Below are 25,057 nucleotides of genomic sequence, written 5' to 3' on the forward strand. Positions count from 1 at the left end.
ACATATATACACAGGCATAGAATTGTAGAATTGGAAGGGACCACAAGGATCATCTAGTCCAACCCCCCTGCAGGAATATTTTTGTCCAACATGGGGCTTGAAGCCATGACCCTCAAATTATATATTGTCTCTGGAATCTGCATCAGTATGCAGTATGCCCTGCTCAAAACCTTTCATGTTGCAGAACATTGGAAAAAATCCTTTATAAACCTTACTAAGTTTCCCAGTGTGTGATGTCCTTTTCCACCCATTTCAAAAAATCCACCTTTCAATGCTTTGAATATGAACACGCCTTATCCAAAAGGAAAAATGCACATGCTGCTGGCTACTGAGAAGAGACTTAAAAAGGAGGTAAATTTTAACAGCAGGGCAGTTGCACACCAATAGCCCAATAGTATTTGTTTGTTTCAGAAGATTGTGTTATGAAAGCCAGTGTAAGAGGGGGGATTGTTATTCCATAAAGTCTACCTTCCTGTATTATTCCAATCTTAAAGAAGGTGAAGCAGCAGTATCAAAAATGTAATCCATAATCCAGCATCTTCCCCTTTCTTGTGGCACATCTTTCCGCCAAAATCCCTAAAGTTTGAGGTTTCTCAATCACAGCTATACATTATGGGCTGAAAACAGGAGACTAGATACATAAATACTAAAGAGCCACCTCGATCTGAAGTTGCATGTTACAGTTTAGTTGTTATTGTTCCATTCATTAACCTTAACATATGCGCACACGTGTGTGCATGCATATACTGCACATAGTATAAGCCCCAGTTGCACACTTCATACATACTTGCTTTTTAGAGAGTTGGGCTTCTACAGCTGCAATCACTGGTCACAAACCAATGGAAAGAACTCAAGAAATAGTCATGCTGCACTAATGCCATTCATTTCAGTAGAGTTCTTTTTGGGCCTCATTGAAATGAATGGTGTGTATCATCTTTTTTGTTGGATTTGTACTTATGTACAATCATGGTAGCAGTTACCTATAGCCACTTTATAATACTTCACTTCCCATACCAACTTCAAATCTCAACAACTGAGAATTCTGCCTAAGTATTCATTTTTTAGGAAAGTGTATACTGGTTTTTTATGCAGAATACGAGGCATTCCAAACACCAAATAAATTTTACAACTCTAGCAGTTATGTATGGTATTACTCACCACGTCATTGCCTGTGTACTTTCTTCCCTTGCACAAGAGTCCTGCCTAAAAGTACCAAACGCTGCAAAACACAAGTTCATAGAGAATAATATATGTAAATATTTGTGCAAATAAGAGTATTTGCATGGCCTGACTACAGAAAATGTCATCTATGTATAACGAACTCCTGATACAATCAGATTCTTGTATTTTCTCTCTCTCATTTATCTGCTGTACTGAGGCAGTTGCTCTCAGGGTATTTGTTATAGAGAATTTTTTTAAAAAATCATGTAAAATTGTTCTGAATGCATTTGCATTTTGTAAAAACTTTGCAGTGCCAAGTTCTAGAAGATACTACATACACTGGGAAGGTAAACAAAATTCTTACTAGTTTATTTTGTATGCTGTTAATTTTCCTCTTAACTATTTTCCTATATAGAATTTATTTACAAGATTGAGAATTCTAGCATTAAGGCTCAACTTTTTTTTAAAAAAAAGGTATATTCTGTAGGCTTTATATACTGTAAGTAAGAGGAAACCAGAAGGAATTTTATGTCCATATGTATTTTTGTACTGGCTTAGAAATAAATTTTGAGACAATTTTTTTGTGTCTCAGTTTTAAAATTTGTTGGTTTTATTACTGGGTTTATCAGAATCAAAACCAGTTTCTTTTTCAGTAACAGGTAAATGTGTTACTGGTAATGTTTGCAAATAAGTATATCTGGTTGGTGTATCACAATATAGGTGTACTATTCTACTCACCACTTCGATAATGAATTTTGTTTGAATAGCATTTGACTCGAATTATTGTCACTCAAGACCCCAGCAGCATGTCAATAAGTGATGGATTCCATTGTTTCCCATAATGCTTTGTAACATATAAGTCATGGCTGATCATACAATAAACATAGAGCTATGGCTTCAAGAATCTCTTCTCCTGACCTGGATTGTTTTGAAATGTTAATGATACATCAGTATAACACGCATGTAACGTTCAGTGTGCATGACTGTGAAGACTACTACTGAATAGTCCAAATACACCATCAGAAAAGTTCCACAAGCTTTAGTGACAAACGCTTCTCTTAAAAGAAACAGAAGTTCCACTCTTAATATATTCAGTTGTATTTATGTAAGCAATGTGTTTAAAAAAATACTTTATAATCAGCTTTTCCAGAATTGCAGATGGTGAACTAGGGAAGGGACACAGGGATTACCAACAGTGCAAAAGTACTATGTGAAAAATTTATAAAAACTAATTTGCAAATTTTTAATTTCTTTCAAAATATCACTTTAAACCCTTTTATAAAGTCCAACAGTCAGACCTGTTGAATTGAAGGTTTGATTCAGACGGCACGCAATGCACTTCATGGATCATGACACAATAGTGCTTAAAAATATACATTACAATTACTATACACAAGCTGCACTGACTTTTCAATCCAATTTGGAAGCAGTATTTTTTTCTTTTCCAAACAGAACTGAAAGCTTCTTGAACAGGTTACTATATTACTAGAATTTTAAATAGTACTACTAGTGCAATGTCTTATCAAGTTATAGTGGCTGCATTTTAAAGAACATGAATAAAATAATTGTATAAACACCTGGATAAACAAAATGCACATTACAATTAAATACTTAATGAACAGCTGAGCATTACATATTGATTATGGAATGTCAGGACTTTTCTTAGGCATACCATTGAAAGTAAGATCAAAGACCAAAGTAAAATTTCTGAAAATGTACACAGTGCTATATTTTACTTACAAGCCTGAGAACAATATATTTAGAAACTTTCCTATGAATTGTTTTGCAAGCATTTCTACTTGCAAAATAGATAGGTAAGAAAGAAAAATAGTTGCAATAAGATTTCTAAAAGCATTGTGCTGCCGTGCTCTAACATACTTTATAGAGACAATCTTTGATACGAGGCTATGAAAACTTTGGATTCCCATATTTAACAAATCTGGATTTTGCCAACTATGTCACCTCCCAAAAACAGTTCAGTTTACAAGATGAAGAGTTTAATCTATAGAGGCAAGTCATGCCTGCTGGGAGATACACTGCTGCTTAGTTCTGGAAAATAAATATTAGCCCTGTAAGTTAGATCACATATTCTGCCAAAACATTTCAGGAGAAAGCAGGGGGCTCTATTAATAATTAAATAACTTAAGTGACATCTACAATGAAATGGAGGTTCACATAATTAAGACCAAACATCACACATTTTGCCAAGTTACAGAGTTATCAGGCCAACTTGAAACAGCATGGTTGTAACTTTTAAAGCAAGCCTCAAGACAAGTAGATGGAGAAAACTACAGATAGCCTGATGTAAAAGCAACAAAAACAATACTTCCAATGAGTCATTTTACATGGCAATAAGGGACAAACATGGCAAACCTCTACCATGGCCATTATCCAAATCCTCTTATGGATGGGAAGCATGGCTACAGGGACTATTCCTGCCACATTGTCAAGGACTTCTGTCTAGCTAATTATTTTTTAAAAAAGGTTACCAGCCTTTACAGTACCTCACAGACACGGGCATACTCATACATATATATGCAATAATTATTCAAAGACTCTTCTGCTTCCTAAGAAACAGTAAGCAGCATAAATCCAAGTGAATTCCTTGGAATGTATGATCAGGCCCAAATATGAGCTGTGCATTTGTTCCTCATCAAGGCTACCAGACCCATTTCACAACTATGCTGTGCTCACTGAAATGTAAAAATAATTAATGAACAATGTAATGCCTGACCTTGGCTAATAAGATTTAGCAACATTAAAGCATTTAAGGTTGTCTCATCATAAAAATAAATCTGAAAAAGAATTATAAAAGCAAGAACACTTGTGCAATCAAAGCATCATCCTAAATTCCAAAATTCTAAGTCACCATTTGTCTCAAGATAGAAATTTGAAAAATTATGATATTCATAATTGGGTGTGAATTTTAAATATTTAAAATTTTTACCGCTTTCTGAAACATGACTATTACTCTTTTTTAATAAAAAAGCTTTAGCAAAATAAAATGAAGCTGACAGGTCAAATCTCGTAAAAGTTTACAATACTGTACAAGTTATGAAAATTACACACTTGTTTTTAGAAATTACAGCTCAATCATGACTTAAGTATTGTAAAAATCTTTCAAAGGCTACAAAGAATCTGGAAAAATACAGAATGTATCTCTTATATCCAGATAAGAATATGGAAAGACATCACTGATGTCAACAATTTTACATATACAAACCTGACTTGGTTTATTTTTAAATATTTCTATATATAAAAAAATATTTTCTCACATACAACTTTCAGGATTTACAGGCATTCCTTAATCACCCAACATTGCTTCTCTTCCTATGGACTGATAAACTATCATCAGATCCTCACTTGTTTTATGAATCCTGCTTTACAATTTTACTATCTATTATGGAATTTGACATTGATGACTTTCCAGAGTATATTTTGCACAGTAGTTTATGTATGTTTTCCTTGAAATGCTAAACAGGAAGCAGTCCTTTTCAATAGAAAGTGCTCCAATTAAATGTATCATTCAAGATTTTAAAGGTATGCTGTAACTTCTTCAGTCAGGATTAGGAAGCAACCAAAATGTATTTCAAAATCTCAATAAATTATATTAAAGGATTTGAATCTGTAAGGGTAACCTACCAACCCTGAAAATTTTGGGCACCCCGAAAATTGCTTGAAGGAATAAAGCCAAACATTCAGTCATCTACCATCTCCTGTTCTTCAAACTTTCCATGGGTCACTGCTTCTGGGTAAATCTCTGAGGAACCTGGACTCTCCTTTTCATTACTATTGACTCTTCTCCTCTTTGCAGGTCTTTCGTTCTTTTCTTCAGGATCATTTTCATTCTTTGAATTTGAATGAGCAAGTTTAGAATGATTGGAAAGGTTTTCAGTTTCATAGCCATTTGTATCAAGATCCACAAGAGGCATTTTTTTGCCAGTTGTTGGTCCATTTATGTGCAATCCCTCAATTTTCACTTCTTCTTTACTTGATAGTTCACCTGGCCCATTAGTGGATACACCTATATCATAAGGAAAACAAAGAAAGACTATGAGCAAGGACTGTAAAAATTGCATTTTGGAACAAGTACTTAAACTTATGACCATTTACGGGCATAACGTAAGTAAATTCTACCATTACAGAGGCTATGTAATTGCCGCAATCCACTTTAGTTTTACAAAAATTTCCCATTTGAGTTTACAGCACCATACCACTTGTGTGTGTTTGTGAATCAAGTGTAGGTTATAGAACTGTTCACAATGCCCATGGGATATCTGCAATGAGCTTTGGAAAAATGTTTAGTTTAAGAGATTTCAGGTATACTAAGGACACAGAAATTTTACATACCATTTTGATTACTGTTGCTGGTTGTGCTGTTGTCCTCTCTCTCAGAATGGCTGGTGCTGCTGTTAGAAGTTGTGGGAGGTGGGGAGGGAGCCCGACTAGATGCTGCACTTTCACTTTCATCTAAGAGTCGATCCATGTAATCCCTTAAAGGCACAAAGAAAACATTTGCTCTTCAGCATGGATAGAGCAGAGAAGTTGAATACAATTATTTGCTACCAGGATCTTCATCTTCTGTTCAAAGCGCTGCACCAACAGGGTGGCAAAAGGGGAGAAATAGGACCATGTGGGTGGCAGAAACAGAAAAAAGGGTTAAGACCACCCAACTTTTGGCTCTGATTCCATGCATTGCTGGTATGCAGCAGCTGACAGGTTACCCTTGAGGAAATTCAACTTCCCTGGCCCCACCCACACAAAAAAGTTTGTCCACCCTTGCTCTAGAACAGTGTTTCCCAACCTTTTTCTGACCGTGGCCCCCTTCTGATCTTGTTTCCTTCCTGTGGCCCCCCATAGGTGTAGCCTAGGGGGGCAGCTGCCCCCCCATAAGTTAAATAAATAAATAAATAAATAAATACCAATCTGAGGTTCTGCCCCCTAACAAAAATATTGGCTACACTCGTGCGCACCCCCTCCTACTGGCAGAAAGGTAGCTATTTAAATGTTTTGTTTGTAAATAGAACATGTTTTATTTAATTTTTATAATTTATACAAAATGCAATTGCATAAAATGATAGGAACATAATGAAATATTGTTGAAGCAGAAAAACATACAATCATGGAGCTGCAAGAGGCCCCGAGGGTCATCTTCATAGTGCAATCCCCTGCAATTTAGGAAACTCATCTAAAGTATCCATGATAGATGGCCATCCAACCTCTGCTTAGAAACCACCAAGGAAGTTGAGTCCAGAACATCCCAAGGGAGAGCCATATTCCATGTATTATAAAAATTAAAAACACTTATTTGACCCGTTATTTGACACGGGAGAAACCTACAGATACAATCCAAAACGCATGTTGAGTTCTGTATATATGGGAGAATTTTAAAAAGCATGTGGTCCACACTGACCTGCTGCAAAAAGATCTTGTCATCTGGAGGACCCCTGGCTGCCTAGGTAAAACACTACAGCCTCACCATTACCTGGGAGTAAGGCCCACTGAACTCAGTGTTGTGTTCTTCTGAGTAGACAGTTATTTACTTGATGCAAGTCAGCAGCACCAGACAACCCCACTCACTAGGCACTGGGGTGGATTTCACACCATGTCTTGCAGAATTGGGCAGACAGCTCTGATCCACTTGGGGCTGGGGTGGATTGCACCCTGTGGCTTGCAGAGTCAGGCCCAGGCTGCCACCAGGCCCAAGCAGCTTGCCCAGCCCTACCCATTGCCACCCCACTACTGCATTTACCTGACCTGGGGGCTCTGGATTGCGGGCTCTACTAGTCAAAAAGGGAGTAGAGTGATTGCCCTCTCCACCGGAAATGAAACCAGGACAGTTCCAAGAAAATGCATGTGGCAAAAAGCAGCACTAGGCCCTGGGAGGCCGCCCCCTTATCCACTTGTGATTGACCAAGCAGACAGTCAGCCAATCAGGATTTTAAAAAATTGCTTCCCCCACTTCAGTTCTCACTTCCCGCTATGACCCCTCGTGCTGTGGCGCTCCATTTTCACCTGTGGCACCACTGGAATATCGGGGAGGGGGGGCATATGGCCTCTAGTTGGGAAACACTGCTCTAGAACAGGGTTGGCCAACTCCCAAGAGACTGCAATCTACTCACAGAGTTAAAAACTGGCAGTGCTCTACCCCCCTTTTGGGGGTTTGGATGAAAGTTGTTGAGTTTTTTCAGGGAGGAGGTAAAATGTTGAGATTTTTTTAGGGGAGCCACAGTTGTTCAGCTTCTTTTGGAGCCAATGATCTTCCAGTGATCTGCCGCAGACGTCCAGTGATCTACCGGTAGATCACGATCTACCTGTTGGACATGCCTGCTCTAGAACATCATTCCAGTAAGACAAATTAGTGGAAAGCACACCACAGTCTATGTACAAATTAATTTTAAATTTTGCAAGGACATCAATTGTAGAAAGAAGCAGTACTGCACAACTGTGGAAACAATATTGTTCATACTTGATGTTGTCTTATTAAGTCTTGTTTCTTTTTGTTCTTCTTTGTTGTCTTATTAAGTCTGTTTCTATTCTTGCCATTGGTGCTGCATCATCTGTGAAACTCAAGAAAGGATTGGCAGTGCCTGGCAAAACACCTTTAAAGTTTCCCCATGCTTTTATGGTATTTTATACCACTTATATCTGTGCGTTATGTGCTTTATACTTCTTTGTAAGCAACTCTTCATTTTCCATTGGAGGGTGGCATACACATTCTTAAACTGAAGTCTCCATCAGCTCACTCACTCCAAATGTATTTTATTTATGCTTATTTTGCTGTAAGTCACAGCAAACTTCTGTGTAACAAGCGACTAACAAGTCTAATAAATCCAACTCCTTGGAGACAATTATGCCAGCTACTATTTTTCATGGAACTCTACTCCCTTTGTTTTGACATTACATTGCTGGGTACTGCAGTATCGGGAGGTTTTTAATGCTTGATGTTCTTATTATGTTTTTAGATATGCTGTAAGCTAGCCAATTATAATTGTAATAATTGCCAAGTACGGTATTTATTCACCACTTTGAGGGCTCCCTGGCCAAAAAGCAATATAAAAGACAGACAAGTGGTGGTGTGCTAGGAGAGCCAGCCTGATGGACTTAGATCAGAATCTAACTGAATGCTAGACTTAGAGAGACCTAGATTCAAACGCTAGACTTAGAGAGACCTGGCTTCTTGTAAGTGGAACTATGACTAGGAAGAGCACACATTCATTTCCTGTTTCTACACACACACATAAAAACCAACCAAAATTGTTTACAGCTTACGTTACACCAGGATGCAAGTTGTACTTCTTTTTACCAAATCGTGTCTGTTGAGCAAAGAAGTCGTATCGTTCCGATTTTTTCCACATGTAGTAAAATGCTATGCATTCTCCAACAGATCTTGTCCGTACCTTTGAAAAATGAGTAAACCAAATACTTACTCTGCTTTCTATATAGACTTATGAAACACACTCTGAGATGACCAGACTTGGAGTTGAGGGATTGTTCAAAATGGGGACATATAGGCAGATTAACACCTTGCTGATCGCCTTAGGGGAGTGCCCCTGAATGACCAGCCAAGCAAACTGCCCTTGCTTCTCCCTCCCAAAACACCACATTACATGTTAAGCTAGATAGGGTAGATAACACAGTCTTGCTCAGAAGCAGATATGCAGTGTTAAGGCAATTTTTGCTCTGGGTTACTCAGTCGCTTGTTCTACACCCAGGTTTATTGCACTTGTTTAAATCATTACCCAATTCACTAACCTTATTTGCCTGAATCAAATGAAAATCCTTTCCATAAGCCTTCAGTCCTTGTTCAAAATTTCTACATTCTTCTTCTGTCCAGACAGATAGTTCCTCTGAATTTAAGAAATACAATAAAAAGCATATAAATGAAATTATTATTTAGTTTATCTGTATACCACCCTTCATCCAAAGATCACAGGGTGGTTCACAACATAAAAATAAAAAAGAGAACACAAATTACATAATAAACCAAGAACAAGAAAACACTGAAAAGGCCATAGAATGCTCATGGAAGGGGCACACAAAGAAGGGCCTTAGATGATGTTAGCAGAGTCCAGGCTGGTATATACCGTATTGGCCCGAATATAAGCCGCACCTGCAAATAAGCCACATCTTTAAAATTCAAAGGGGGGTGGGGTTGAGAGATAAAAAGACAATAGCCAAATATAAGCCACTCCCTTAAAATTGGGTTACAGGCTGCGGTTGGTAGAATTCTAACTCCAAGCCCATTTAAGCCTTTGATCTTGCAAGCTCATACAATTGCTCAAATGGCAAATCACTATTCAATTGCTACAATTCCGCAGGCATCCACACCCGCAAATGGCAAATGAGCAGTCTTGAGCTCACAAATCGGCAATAAAACATTTTTTTTGTTCCGTTTTACCTTACAGTATGTCTGTTTCAGCATTGATATCGTCAAAGCCCATTTTTGTAAGGTCGTGAATTCAAGCCGCACTTTAACTTTTCACAGTCGGAATTTGGAAAAAAAAGTGAGGCTCATATTCAGGCCAATACAGTATCGGGAGAGGTAGTCCTTGAGATTATTGTATTCCTGAGCCATTCAAGGCTTTATAGGTCAAAACCAGCACTTTGAATTGGGCCCAGAAACTGACTGGCAGCCAGCGTAGTTGGGCCAGGATTTACATTATATGCTCAAGCTATCTTGTCATGAGCACCTTAGCCACTGAATTCTGCACCAGCTGAAGTTCCCAAAGTGCCTTCAGAAGCAGCCCCATGTACAATGCATCATGTTGAGTAATCTAGCCTAGAGGTTCCCTAGGGCCTAGAGGCCACCTGAGCCTCAACCAACAGTAAATGACTCAGGAGTAGCCCCAAGCTACAGGCCTACTCCTTCAGAGGGAGTGTAACCTCATCAAGAGCAGGCAACCTCCCATCCATCTGGTCTAGGGAATCACCCACTAACAGTGCCTCAGATATGTCAAAAATTTAGCCAATAAACATAGTCATACACAGACATCTCTTAACCATAACTTTGGGGGGATGAGTGGAGAGAGAATGAACAGGAGGGGACTGTTTACTATTTACACAAAAAGCTCAAATGGGGAGCGAAATGCTTGCCTTGTTGCACCCTGTGCAATCTTACATAATTTCCAGATCACATCTAATGTTGTATTCTGCTGCTTTAATCTTTAAGTTGTTTTCCCCCAACAGTATTACAACACAGTATAGATGTTAACCCCACCTCCACTTTGTATATGAATGAGACAGATGCATGCATAGTTGCCGTATCAAATCTACTTAGGCATATGTGTCAAGGAAATTAATTAATTTAAAAAATTGTCCAGTAGCACCTTAGATACCAATTAAGTTTCGTGTGCATGCACACGAAAACTTATACCCAGAACAAACTTAGTTGGTCTCTAAGGTGCTATTGGACAATATTCAGACCAACACGGCTACCTACCTGAATATATGTTACAGTTGGACAATTTTACTAGGACTGTTATATTTAAAGAAACTAGAACTTTTAGAATCACAAATTCTAGAGTTGGGAGAGATCTACAAGGGTCTCTGCCAGATAGCCATCCAAACTCGGATTATTCCACACCAAGGAAGGCGAGTCCACCACCTTCTGAAGCAGTCCATTCCAATGTCAAACAGATCTTACTGTCAGAAAGGTCATCCTAATGATTATTTAGAATCTCCTTTCTTGTGATTTTTATCCTTTGGTTCAGATTCTACCTTCTGGAGCAGCAGAAAACAAGCTTGCTCCATATTGTGACAGCCCATTAAATATCTGAAGATGGCTATCTTATCTCCTCTCAGTCTTCTCTTCTCAAGGCTAAACATACCCAACTCCCTCAACTGTTTATCTTAAGGCAGATTCCAGCTTTTTGATATCCTCCTTAAACATCTGTCCCTACTGAAATGCATATTGATAGTTTTGGCCCAGTTCTCCAACCTGTTAAAGGCATATTGAATGCTGATTCTATATTCAGAGGCAGCATTTCCCAAAGGTACAATAATTGTGTATGCCTTTTGAGTTTTGTCTTACCACTGCACCACCTTCTCAGGTGAATAGAGATGTGAAGGCCTGGAAAAAAACCGGAAAAATTTGGGGAAAACCCCGTTTTCCTGAAGCCTTTTTTGTTTTGTTTTTCCAAAAAATTGGAAAAAATAGATTATGGAATGTTTTATTTTAACATGATGAATAAAATATTTTAAGATAAGGGGTTCAAATATTTTATAAATCATTTCAAAAAATATGTATGGTATATCAGATTATTCTAATTTCTGTGAGTTCAAGCAAGTCCTAGGTTACAAACTGAACTCTCCAATGCAAGAACAAGATACATTTCTTCCTTAAGGAGGTACTGTTGTCACAAGAAAAGAAAAAGGTTTCAGTTTTGTTTTTGCATGTGTGTGGTATGCATTGGTTCTGTTCCTCTTCACTAGGCCTCAAAGCTCTGGAAGAAAATATAGAGCAACAAAAAGGACCTGAAAGTATATACTTAAATTACAGCTCAGAAAATGATTCTGATTAAATTTCATGCCCATTCATTGAAACTTAGTCCCACTTCCTTCTTCAGTTCTTTTTATGAGAATGTTTTTTTTAAATACTGTGGAGAGGAAATATGAATAATTGTTACTTCTGGATTTTAAAAAATTGTTTTGTGGAGTTTTCTTTTTTGTTCCAGATAAACTAGTAAACAGTTCAGGAGATTGTTGCTCCATTTGTTACAAATACAAATAAATATTATTTTTAAAGTAAATTCTGTTTGTATTAATTGTTTGGATACACTATATTTTTAATATGCTAGTTGTGATAATTTTATGCCCATTAAAATTGTCCATAGTTATATTTTATGTTTCTAAAGTAACAGAATGACTTTCAATCTGGAAAAGAAAAAAGAAGTGCTAATGTAGCATTTTTTTTCAATTTTTCTGAAAATTTCTGTCCCCCCCCCCCACAAAAAACCCGGGTTTTTTCCGAGCTTCAAAATTTCCGGAAATTTTACATCTCTACAGGTGAATATAATTTGGGGGTAGTTTTAATAATATTATTTTGTATTTGAATTGTTTTATGCAGCTAAAAAAAACTATGATAAAGTAAAACAAAAAATTATGCTGCCTACCCTTTGAAACCCTTTCATGTACCCTAGAGGGTACATATACAACACTTTGGTTAAAGCTGCAATTTTGATGAGCATCCCATCTATTCCTTCATACAAGTCACAACACCAGGCCCAGGACAGACCCTATGGCACTCCACTTGTCATTTTCCCCCCCAAGAATAACAAATAACCATTGATTTGCACTCTTAGGGTTCAATCAGTCAACCGGCTACAAATCAACATAATAGTAGCTAATAAGTACACTTGAAGGGTGGGAAAACTCTCGAGAGTAAACTAAATTATTGTAATTTTTAAATGTACCTTTCATTTCCTTTTGCATTCTTTCATTTAATTTGTTTCACTGAAATATTTTCAATAAAAAAATTAAAACCATAAATATTAAACTGAATTATTTTAAGATCTCCAATATAATGTATGGATGGAAGATATATATTTGATATATTAAAGGGCTCTTAATGGGATTGTAATGTTAGGAATCTTTTTAAATTGGCTGTTTTCATTAAAGGTATTTTTAATGATAAAATATACATACCTCGGGCTGCTTTTACATTAAATCTTAATCTTCTTAGTGCCTCTTCTATATCAAAATTGCATTTCACTAATTCATACAAAGCCTGGGAAAGAAGGAAGAAATTGTGATCTTCTCAACTATTGTTTAAAAACACTGGAACAAAATCAACTGTTTCTGTTTTTAAAATCCAGTGTTAAGACAAAGCTAGATCCTGCTGTAGAATCATAGAATTGTGGAGTTGGGAAGGGACCCTGAGGATCATCTAGTCCAATGCCCTGCAATGCAGGAATATGCAGCTGTCCCATATGGGAATCAAACCTGAAACCTTGGTGCTACCAGCACCATGCCCTGACCCACTGAGCTATCCAGGTAAAGAACATAGATTTCATATTTTCCAATACATATAAAATTCTGAATCCTGCACCACTCAAAAACATTATGCAGCCAATATGAGGGAATATAATGTGACACACAACAAAATAACCACAAGGAATTTTAAAGCCACTAAGAGTTCCAAGTGTCTTCTATACCTGCTCATTGTCTTTAATATGAGATCCTTCAGGAATTGCATCTATTCCTCTCTCATCACCTGTTCGTCTAGAGGCTTCATTAAGGAATTCGATCACTTTCTCTTCAGACAAGTAATCGGGATTCCACAGCAACTGGTCATCATTTTCATACACTAAATTAGAGAAATCAAGACATTATATATTGTCTTAACATCATCTATCTTTAAACCTATCTACCAGAATTCTTTCCATTTACCTCCAAAACAAGCCAAAATGCTTAAACAGACTTCCTTGACAGCATTTCTGTCAATAATTCTACACAGATTGTATGGTTTTCTCAAAGAAAACCAGACTTATTTCTGAGTAGATAATACAGGGCTGAGCTGCAAAGCTGGCAAACCTGAAGAGTTGAGTTTTACTGGTTCACTAATAATTGGCAGCAACTTGGAGGATACATATTCATTGGTGACACAATGCAAAGTCTAAATGGGCAACTCAGTTCTATCACTTTGCTCTGATGGGAAGCTGTGTGCAACAAATTAAGTATTCACTCATCATTCACGACAAAAAGCATTGGGGATTGAGACTTCTAACATCTTTGCTTCCCCAGCACCTCTTGTACCTGCCACCAGAGCCAAATTGCTGCAAGATTAGCAGGTGTCGCCCAGTGATGAAGCCCTGGACCATGAGAGTCTTAATAGCTGTTACTTCATCTGTCAGTTCCAGCACAGGAAATTCAGCTGAATACATTACAGTATAAAGGTAAAGGTAAAGGGACCCCTGACCATCAGGTGCAGTCGTGTCCGACTCTGGGGTTGTGGCGCTCATCTCGCTCTATAGGCCGAGGGAGCCGGTGTTTGTCCGCAAACAGCTTCCGGGTCATGTGGCCAGAATGACAAAGCTGCTTCTGGCAACCCAGAGCAGCGCACAGAAACGCTGTTTACCTTCCCGCTGGAGCGGTCCCTATTTATCTACTTGCACTTTGATGTGCTTTTGAACTGCTAGGTGGGCAGGAGCTGGGACTGAGCAACGGGAGCTCACCCCGTGGCAGGGATTTGAACTGCCAACCTTCTGATCAGCAAGCCCTAGACTCTGTGGTTTAATCCACAGCGCCACCTGTGCCCCTACATTACAGTATACTATTGCCTAAATAAATAAATATTCCTTACACAGCAGTTTTCCAGTAACCAAAATAAAGATTCTTACAGAGATTCACTATGTCTTGAGCTTGTTTCTCATGACCATTTTTAACATGATAAAAATAATGGATAGTTACAATCACATTGCAACATTATGAGAAGTTTACCTCAATCATGAACCTTATTGACCACCTTTCCCCCTAAACATCTTACCTCAAATTTGTCAGATCTCTTAATTTGGATCAAATTACAATCATAGCATTAACAGCAATTAAAGTTTACCTTTTTCATTTTCTTTGTATTTAGATATCCCAACTGGAATTTCAGCTTGAAACATGGAGCCCACCATGATTTCCTATATAAAAAAACACATTCACAATAACTAGAAGTGTAACTGAGCACCCATTTGTTGCTATCTATGCATATTATTTAAAAATATGTAGGTTTAACACAATATGAATGTATCCAGTCACTAGAAAATGCAGTTTGAGAAAACAGTAATTACTTCAACTGTCAAGCTTCTCACTTTAATGAGGTAAGTACTCTGTATTGAGGTAGCACCATCCATTTAACCTGGGGACAAGCTATGAAGTGACAGCCATGTTCCCTTCTGAACAGTCAATTATTCTTAGTCAAAATTGTTCAGTGTGTGGCTTTGAGAGCCAGATTGGATAAAGATGACAAAAAGATGTGGAGAAGTATTGTTTCCATTTTTTAAAGTGACACAAAAGTGCAGATGTTGCCAGCAAAAACATGTTTCACAGCACAATTGATTTTGTTTTCTTATATACTACTTAAAAGTCATAAACAACCCCAAGGCAGTTTCCATCTAGAAAATCAAATGGCATCAATAAAAATAACAGCAAATAACCAAAAATAATCAATTCAACAGCACTAATTGAGACTAAGAATCAGGCATGCCCTTCACATGCTCAATTGCTCATGTGAACAAGTGCCCTTCACATGCAGTGGGCACCCATTAGAGCAATGGCTAAGAAAAGGAGGAGTTCAATAAGACCTGTGCTCCTTGCAGAGGGGAGGAGTTGCAAGCGGGAGCCGTTTGCTGCGCTTGCAGGGGGGCGTGTTCAGCCCCCTGTGCCAGCCCCTCTTCGCTGCTGCGCCAAGCCCCTCTGCTGGCCAATAGGGCCGGCTGGTCCGCCCTGCTAAAAAGGAGAGTTTGGCGTGACAGTGTCAACCCTGTGGCTATTGGCAAATCCAGGAAACTCGTAAATTGTGTGGTTGCATGCAAACTGCGTTATTTGGATGGCCATGTGATTGAGCACCCTGACATCCGGTTCAGCGAGGTGGCTCTGTTTCGCAATGATGGTGTTCATCTTGCCAATGAAGGAAATGATGTATGGTTGGCAGACATCACCAAAACCATTAGGGATTGGTTGCAGCTGTGAGGGTATTAGCGGCAAGCCTCTTTGGGCTCAGGTGGCAGTTAGGCATTGGAATATTCAATATGTGATGTAATATGTGTTGTCCGGCAGTCGTGGATCCTGTCCGATGCCCTGCTAGTGGCTAGGGCCATGGCACCACCCCTGGTGACGTCAGGGGAAGCTTCCAGTTGTATTTGCATCAACATGCTCCTCCCACTGGTTGTTAACCCTAAAGTGACTCCCCACCGGATGGGGTGGAGTCAAGTGTTATGTTCTTGTCCAATGCCTAAGCCAATACCACTCACATGCTGTAACCAATAAAGTAGTGGCCTTATTTTGCCCATTAACCTAAAATCATGTGTGTTCATGTTTTATTTACTCCACGTGGGTGGCAGGTCATTGACTCGCAACTGTGGCACCACTAAAGGTAAGGCCTTGCGCCACGTCTCCACTCAGTGAACCGCAGCTGCTAGTTGGACCACCAGCAGGGTTTTCTGCCAAATTCAGGAGTGTGGGCTAACATGGGGAGAGGTAGTTCAACAAATGTGTACCCACAAGACGTTAAGGGCTTTATATATTAGTTTAAGCACACTGAATTGGCCCTGGTAACAAATACGAAGAAGTTCGGATCTCATAGAATAGGTTTTACATAACATTGCACATAAGTGCCTGTAAAGATTCCTACAGCTGCATTCTGCTGTATTCATACTGCATTACAGTAGTCGGAACAGGAGGTGGCGAGAACATGCAGAACTGTGGTAAGGCTGTCTCATTCCAGAAATGGCCTTAGTTGGTACACCAGCTGGAGCTGAAAATCCCTCCAAACCCTCTGATGACTGCACCCAAAGGACATTCACAATATTCTAGAATACCTTCTTGAAAAATATTACTTTATTTATATAGTAGCCACATATGCTGATATAGTATTACCTTTTTCCAGTCTTCTGAAGGAATATAATCTTCGTCTTCTTCAGATTCCTCTTCTATTTCACTGTCTATATATGAAAACCAACAACTTTTGCTTAAATGTTAATAGCTACTCTGAGTCGCATTCCTTCAAATACAGTATATCCTAGAGACACTTTTCTCAAAGTTAATTGGGCATTGAGACATGATGTCACAACCAACTCTATGTGATGACTTGTGGCAGAGATCTCCTTACTGAGTAATACAAAGAACTGTAAGAAGCAAGCAGATTAAAAATTTGTAAAAAATTGAACACTCCTATATAGTTTTTTAAATATCTGTGAACACCATGGCAATGTATTCACCAAAGAACAGCTGCATATGCAAAGTCAAAGAAAGCATGACTTTTCAAGTTTGAAATAAGACTTTAAAAGGTTTTTTTTAAAAAAAATTACATCCCATGTTGCTGAAACCATTTTTGCTAGCAGCCAAACAGCTAGTGGCAATTACTATAAAAGAACACAGTTCTGATTGCTGTCAACAGTATGTTTTAATTCTAGTGAGGCCACTAAAGAAATATTGGGCAGATTCACCAGAAACTTTGTGCAAGGAATGCCACTTGCACAAGAGGGCTTGGGTCAGAGGAGCATCACAAAAGCTTCCCTTTCCTTACCCTGTTCTCCAGTGGAAGCTAGGGGCACCTCAACCTTCAGGAAAGCACCTCATTTTCTGTAAATCAAACAACTGCATGTTCTGAATCCTCTATGTATCCAAGTCTGATGAACAAGAACCACTGATCTAAGTGCTTCTAACACTACTGGGGGCTGGGGGGCAGGGAGAAACTGATGGTAGTGTGGGGAAAAATATTTCTAGAAGTCCCAACACGCATGCTGAAGTCCTTCCAGACATATGAAAGGAACTAGAAAAGGCATTTGCCTCTCACCAGATTTGCCAAATAAATGTTTACATTTCTAGCTATTTCCTTATATGTATGGAGCCAACATGTATATTACAGATTTATGACTTGGCCCAAAATCTCCGATCGTTTCATCATTTCATAACGTTCCTATCCCCACTAAGTGCCAGCAAAAGATTAACACCCACAGAATGCATCTTACAAGGTCTAGGAATGATCTAAATAGGATGAGTTTTCCACAGCTTACCAACCATCACTACAGCCCCTCCCCACACAAACCACATTTTCTCCTAATAATTCCAATATTTGCCAAAGAGCTCCATACATACAAAATAATTAAAATGTGCCTATATACTTCGTTTTTAAAAAGGAAGAACACAAACAAAATTACACCTTATTATGCAAGCAGAAACTTGCTTTTGGCACTTGTGAGAGCATTTAAGATATGGGAAGTAAGGAAAAGGCTTATCTCACCCAGTTTTTTGTATAAGAATTCTCAAACACTTATATGGGATCAAATTACAAGAGCTGTTAAAAATGTCTGAAAACAGGTTTAGACGATAATGCTTAATACTTTAAAAGACATACTTGCATCAAAGTATTTACACCGCCGTGGGCGAATTATCTCCTGTACAGCAGAGGGCACCGGATCATCGTTGGAGGACTGCGTCTCATCCTCTTGACCAGATGAATCCTTTATGACCTCCTCCTTACAAACAACAAAACAAGATAGCAGCTATTATCATTTCTGCTCTACTTACACAAGTTAACATACAAAATAAAAATGGTATAATTGACAAACAGTGCATCATAACCCATAACAGTAAGAAGTGATGTCTTAAAAATAAAGTGGAAAAGAAAAATGAAGCAGATTAACAGACTAAAATCATACATAAGCAGCACACTGAAAAAAGAAGTTTAATGTGTTTTTAAAAACTAAAAGAGGCACAGCAGATCTGCACAAAGAGGGCATTCCACAGTACCACTGACCAAAAAAGCCCTGTCACATACCCACCCAGGACCAAAAAAAGGGCTTCTGATGCTAATCTTAATATCTGGCAAACTTCTTCAGGAATACAGTTCCTGAGGCAACCTGGTCCCAGGTCATTAAAGGCTAGAACCAATGCTTAAAACTGTTGTTATTTTAAATGGGAAACTTGCAAGCTGAAATCTGCTTTTGGCAATTGTGAATGCAAATTTAGGGATGGGAAGTAAGGAATATGCTCCTATCTTTCATTCCTGGCTAGCAATCTGGCCACTGCATTTTTGACTAATTGAGGTTTTCCAGACTTTCTTTAAAGGAAAACCCACAGAGAGAGCACTGCAGTAGTATAACCTGGAAGTAACTAGGGATGGATAACTGAGGCTGGGTCTGTACTGTTCATTAAAAGATTGTAGCTGGCAAATCACCACTTTGAGACAATCTATCTAGGAAAAAGCAAAACCACTGAAATAATGTAATATAATATCATCACGTTACAGAATTAGTTTGAGAGGTTCCATTTAGCCCAGACTTCACCAACCTAGTGCCTTTCACCAACCTAGTGCCCTCCACAGCCAGCATGTTGGCAAAAACTGATCTAGTCCAATCTCTTGTTTGACCTAGGGCATCCAGATTTACAGCATCCTTAACAAATGGCTAGCTAGTCTCTGCTTGAAGACCTCCTATAAGGAAAGAAGTACCATCCCCTATGTCAGGATGACTACTGTATGACTCTCCAGATGCTAAACTATAACTCAGGCACCCCAAACTCAGCCCTCCAGATGTTTTGGGACTACAACTCCCTCCATCCCTAGTTAACAGGACCAATGGTCAGGGATGATGGGAATTGTAGTCCCAAAACATCTGGAGGGCCAAGTTTGGGGAGGTCTGCTATAACTCTCATCAGCTCAACCCAGCATAGCCAATGGTCAAAGGTGGTGAGAGGGTCTCATGTTTACCACCTCTGATTTGTGTAACTGGTTCTTTTGTTGACTTGTCAAGAAGTTTCTCATAATGTTCATAAGAACCTACCTTCCTGTAACTTAAACACATTAGCTCTAATCTTGTCCTCTGGAGAAGCAGAAAACGTTTTATTTTACCCACTAGCTCATGACAGACTTTCAAAAATTTGAAGAGGGCTATCATATCCCTCCTTGGGCTTCTCTTCAGGAGAATAAACATACCCCAGTTCCTTAAACCTTTCCTACATGCTGCCATCCTCAATCACATTCTAATGTATCATTTTTTCTTACTGTGGTGCCCAGAGCTAGAAACAGAAGTCTAAATGAGCTCTGACTATTGTACAACAAAATTGTAACCATTAGTTCCTCTGCCTTGCAATTTTTTGGAAATCTCTGACTTGGTTCAGTCTAAAACTGTATTCATGTATTGCAGATGCATCACACTATTTCAGCCTATGATCAACTTCAGGAGACTCAGAAGGATACCATGGTTGATGGTATCAAAGGTTGTTGAGAGGTCCGAGAGAAGTAATACGGTTTCACTCCTTCTGCCCATCTCCAGTGCAGGTCATCCACCAGAATGGCCAAGGGAATTTCAATTCCAAAATCAGACCAGAAACCAGCATGGAACAGATCCAGATACTAAATCATGGAATGTCTAGATGAGAAGCTAGCACATACTTGAAAGCTTGCCCAAATAATCCAGTTTTGACACAGATCAAGTTGACTTGTAAGAGACTTCTCCATAAGTACAGGAACTATGCCATCTCTTAGAGGTTTTAGTCACCTCTAAGACCCATACAGAATAACATACCCAGAGTACCATAAATTATTATTATTATTATTATTATTATTATTATTATTATTATTATTATTATTATTATTATAATTTCTATACCGCCCTATACTCACAGGTCTCAGGGCAGTTCACAGGATAAAATCACAATATAAAAACACAAAATACATAATCAAAATAAAAACAAGAACTCAATAACCCTCCACAAATAATCAGAGAGAGAAAATAGAACTTAAAACACACATATACAGTATTTGTAATAAAACATAAAAAAGCACCCATCAGGTATCATGAAGGAGTAGATTAAAAGGTCAATTTAACTGTCTTGGGGGGGGGGGGAATTAGCCATTGGTTTTTTTTCCAATTGCAACCATTCATAGAAGCTCTTTGATTCAGTGGAGGCTTCCATGAAGGGGCACTGGGAGGCAATTTTCTCTTACTCCCCTTTCCTTCCGCAGCCCTTGTCCCCATCCCCCCAAATGGGAAAGCAATGAGCATGTGGTAAGTGGTAAACCTCAACTAGTCAAGCTGCCTGCCAGGTCAGCAGGAAAAACTGAAAAGTATCCATTACTAGGACCCATGCTAATTTTGATTGCAATTTGTTTTAAGCAGTTTTAATGTTGTATTTTGTATTACTGTAACCTGACAGTGCAGGGCATGTAACAAATCTAAACAAGAAGTGCTCATAGCAATTCCCATCTCTCTCCACCTGGGACAGTTCTTCTGCCTGGCAATTTTGCAGATGCAATGGTGGAAGAAAAGTAGGTTGTTGTTTTTTCCTGCCACCACTTACACTGCAACATGGGCTTTGTGTTAGGCTGGATACTTTCTAAAACTTCTGCCACCTGTGCTCCAACCATAGCACTAATCATTCCATTGCCCTCAATTACTAATTAAGTCAATTTCTTTCAGCTTAAATTATTAAGAGTTATATACCAGATGTTTCACTGCCACAGAGGAACACAACACATGACAACAACAGAACAATGGAAGATCAGTTAATACTTATAACTTGTCTTATAGTCTTTCCCTATAGCTTTTCACCAATCACTCAAGCTGTCCTGAAACACATACAGATGAACAATGATGTGAGCTGTTTTGTACCTACAGTATTTTGCAAGTTTGTATTGAAAAATTGAGAAAGCTTATGATTTGTTTAGATTCAGGTTTCTTAAAGTCTGAGACAAATTGCCATTTACCACCTAGTCAGAAGCACAAGATCTACTTAGTACTCCACTTCCCCTGAGACAATTATCCTAGAGTATCTAGTTATAGTTATACAATTTGTCAAAGCTTCTGCAATTCCTGACAAAACACAAAACATTCAGATGAAATTGCCAAGACTGGAATATGAACCTCAGGAGACACTCAAAGAAAAGACTGAAGCAGAGTCCCAGGAAGAAATTTTCCGAGAGTATCTCTTTACACCAGCAATGCCTTACTTGCATTATTTACAGTGAAAAATGTGGGGGCAAAATGTTCAAAAGAAAACTTAAGATTCTTTATTCCACAGCATCACCAAAGCAATAAAGCACTGTCCATCACAGGTAATGGAGCAAAAGGGAAAAGACAATATGCTTTAGTAGACAAAACTCTGATGGCGAAATATTACGCAATGTTCAGTAACCAAGTGTTCTTTCTTGGGTAGACTTTCTGCATGATTCTCTGCACTATCCTAACCTGTAGTATGTTGTACCGATTTTTTTTTTTTTAAAAAAAGGTTAATATGGAAATAAGTCATGGAATTTGCCACCTAACTGCATGTTTGAATTGAACAGTAAATGCTACTGCCAATGGGAATGAGAGATGTGTTTGTGCATGAACTACCCAGATGACATTGTTATAATGGGTGGCAAATAAATTTCTGAATAAATAAATATATAAACTGCTCCTTTTCGTTTTCATAATATAAACTTGCTTTAGTGCTATCCATAATGTTTATATCAATAGTTTAATGCAGGGTAGACAATATGTTGCTGGACTACAAACTCCATCATCCCTGACAGGATGACTGAAAGATTTTTCCTTTGAATTCCAGCTTGAGGTCAAACCAAGATGCAAAAGAAAAATGTTCCTTTGAATCACTAGTCTGAAACTGTAAGTGTGTTCCTGATTCTTTCTCTGCATCAAAAATAAGTCAACACTTTTGGAATTTTGCACCTTTTTCTATCACTGTGCAAGAAGGCAGAAAAGACGGCTAAATTCAAAAAGTGCTGACTTTTTTACATGTTTGAGTTCTTCTTTCTTTTAGCCATAGCTTGAACTTGTTTTAGATTTTCTTAATGCTTTAAAGTGTTTTAAATATGGTTTTGTGGGTTTTTTCTAGTTCTATTGTATTGTCACTTTATTGTTTGCCACCCTGGGCTCCTTAGGCAAGAAAGAAATTTAATGAAGAAAAGCCAACATTTCTGCACCAAATGTCATATATGATGTCAGGCTTGAGAAAGAAAGTAAGTTTGCTCAAAATGGCCTCGTAGGCCAACTTCTTAGACCAGGCCAGTCTAATGGGGCCCACAGGATAGTTTCCCCAGCACTACACTACACTCAGATCTTTCTGGGACTGTTCACCCATTTCTTGACCCTCAGATCATACTCTAAAATGAAACCAAGAGTAGATATTGAGCTTACTAGGAATAGATATTGATCTTACATCCTTCCTCATTCACTTTCCCCAGAAACCAAGGCTAGTCTGAAGTTCAGACTACTGACTGAACTAAGGAGATTTGGAGAAAGATGCACCCAGGTAACATAGTCATTTAAATGTAAACAAACATAGGTTCTTCATTGTTCAGATGTTATTCCCAGGTAAATGGAGCTTAGGGATTTAATTGAGATTCCTGCATTGCAGGGGGTTGGACTAGATGATCCTCAGGGTCCCATCCAACTCTACAATTCTATGATTCAATGACTCCAATGTCCATTCCACCCCAAGTAAATCTTTGAAAGCAAGTACATTTTGTGTCCTTAGTTAAAGGCAGAAGCTCTTAAGGTTTTTTCTATAATCAAGGATTATATAAATGTTATGAAATAAATAAATTCAAAGGGCAAAAGAGAGAGTATGCACTCATGTACACACAACAATCACAGCTATGCCTCAATACAGTCCTATAGCAGCAGTCAGTTCCAGCTTTCCCTATTGGCCTTTATCAACCTATGCAACACACACAAACAAACACACGCACGCACACACACACACACACGAAACTAGCAACCAAAAGCACAGTCCAAGTTTAAATACTTTACAGCAGCTTCACTAAATAATATCAGCTTTAAGGAATGTATATGCTAGCTTGCCAAAAGCACACGATAGGAAGCACACAATAGCACAGACCAAGTTTTCAAATTAGTAAGTCTAACTCACTTTATTTTCTCCACTGCACCCACTGTTGTTATCATTATCTTCACCCTCACCCTCCTCCTCCTCCTCCTCCTCCTCCTCTTCTTCCTCTTCTGGTAGTGGCACAGTACCATCATAGCCGTAACGGCTAAGAAGCTCATGAATTGGCATATCACCTTCCTAAAAAGAATTAAAACAGGAAATTATAATAATTCCATGAATTTTATACCAATGCTGTAATCCATAGGCTGTCTAGTCAACAGTGGCTACAACTGGAGAGCAGGTGTCAGCCTGCATGTATTGTCCTCTGACTCAACTCTATCCTGCTCTTTTCAAGGCAGAGCAAAGACAGGATGAGGCACTGGTGCAGTTTGATAAAATGATACCATGGCAATCTACACCCCCAGGCACAAGAAAAGCAAAATAATTCCCTCTATAATGTTTCCTGCTCTGCACATGTAGAGAGAAAATACCGTAGCACAGATATTGATCACTATCCCTTCTGTTGGACTTGACAATGGTAATGATGAGGACAAGGGGCATGACAACTGGAGCAGGGTGATATCCATCTTAGTAATTAACAGCAAAGTTTTTTTATAGTAGGCACAGATTACAACACATACATGAAAGAGAAACTATAGAGTGGAGAGGGTTTCTATAGAATGAAATGACAATAATATACCGGTATAATCTTCAACGGCTATGGTGTGTGTGTGTGGCAAGGACATTGGCGGAAAAATAAGATTTATTGCCTTTGACACGATGATCCCATTGCTCTGGTTGGAAAAAATTTTCCCCAGAGAAATATTTTTGCAGGTCAACAATGGATTTATACCAAAAAATAGAGAAATATTTTTAGTCCAAGGGCTACATTCCCTTCTAGTGCTTGGTGGATCCAGAGGCAAGAATGGTAACAATGAATGTACAAATTATCTTTATAATTAGGTTAGTTTCTACACACACGCTCTCACACCCCTCTCTATCCTCCATCTAAGGAAGCAAGATTATCAGAATTCAGGGACACATTCTAGCCAGGCAAAAACACTCAAGGAGAGTGTGCATTTGGGTCAATAGAGGTGTGATGGGGTGGGGAAGAAGAGGTGGCCTGGGGAGGAACTGAGCTACCAGTTAAGAATGGTTTGGAGTGACACATTTGGATCAAAGTTCTCAACCCATTAGGACTTATATCTAATCACTCCTGCCAGCATGTTGAAATTTATAACTTATGACTGCAGAGATAAACTGAAAATGTTACAGAAAACATGAGAAAAAGAAACAAGAAACAACATGAAGAAAACTTCATTGTGTTTTTCCTCCCCCCCAAATTATTTTTATTAATTTT

The 25,057-nt window shown here is 38.5% G+C and overlaps 1 protein-coding gene across 2 annotated transcripts in view; it reads right to left on the bottom strand.

The window, feature by feature from the left end:
- Positions 1-1,632: 1,632 nt before the first annotated feature.
- The window catches only part of MIER1 (MIER1 transcriptional regulator), a 39,926-nt gene continuing 16,501 nt past the window's right edge, over positions 1,633-25,057 (bottom strand). The window contains exons 4-13 of one of the 2 annotated variants that reach the window (XM_033151857.1): positions 23,740-23,895; positions 18,227-18,347; positions 16,747-16,811; positions 14,717-14,789; positions 13,317-13,468; positions 12,808-12,889; positions 8,917-9,011; positions 8,434-8,561; positions 5,512-5,654; positions 1,633-5,185 (exon numbers count right to left, since the gene is read on the bottom strand). In XM_033151857.1, coding sequence (XP_033007748.1) covers positions 4,860-5,185; positions 5,512-5,654; positions 8,434-8,561; positions 8,917-9,011; positions 12,808-12,889; positions 13,317-13,468; positions 14,717-14,789; positions 16,747-16,811; positions 18,227-18,347; positions 23,740-23,895 — 1,341 coding nt within the window. In that variant the 3' untranslated portion in view covers positions 1,633-4,859. The remainder of the gene's footprint in view (positions 5,186-5,511; positions 5,655-8,433; positions 8,562-8,916; positions 9,012-12,807; positions 12,890-13,316; positions 13,469-14,716; positions 14,790-16,746; positions 16,812-18,226; positions 18,348-23,739; positions 23,896-25,057) is intronic. The other variant, XM_033151856.1, reaches the window with a different exon arrangement.

This window comes from Lacerta agilis, chromosome 6, assembly GCF_009819535.1.
Source record: "Lacerta agilis isolate rLacAgi1 chromosome 6, rLacAgi1.pri, whole genome shotgun sequence".
NCBI lineage: Eukaryota > Metazoa > Chordata > Lepidosauria > Squamata > Lacertidae > Lacerta > Lacerta agilis.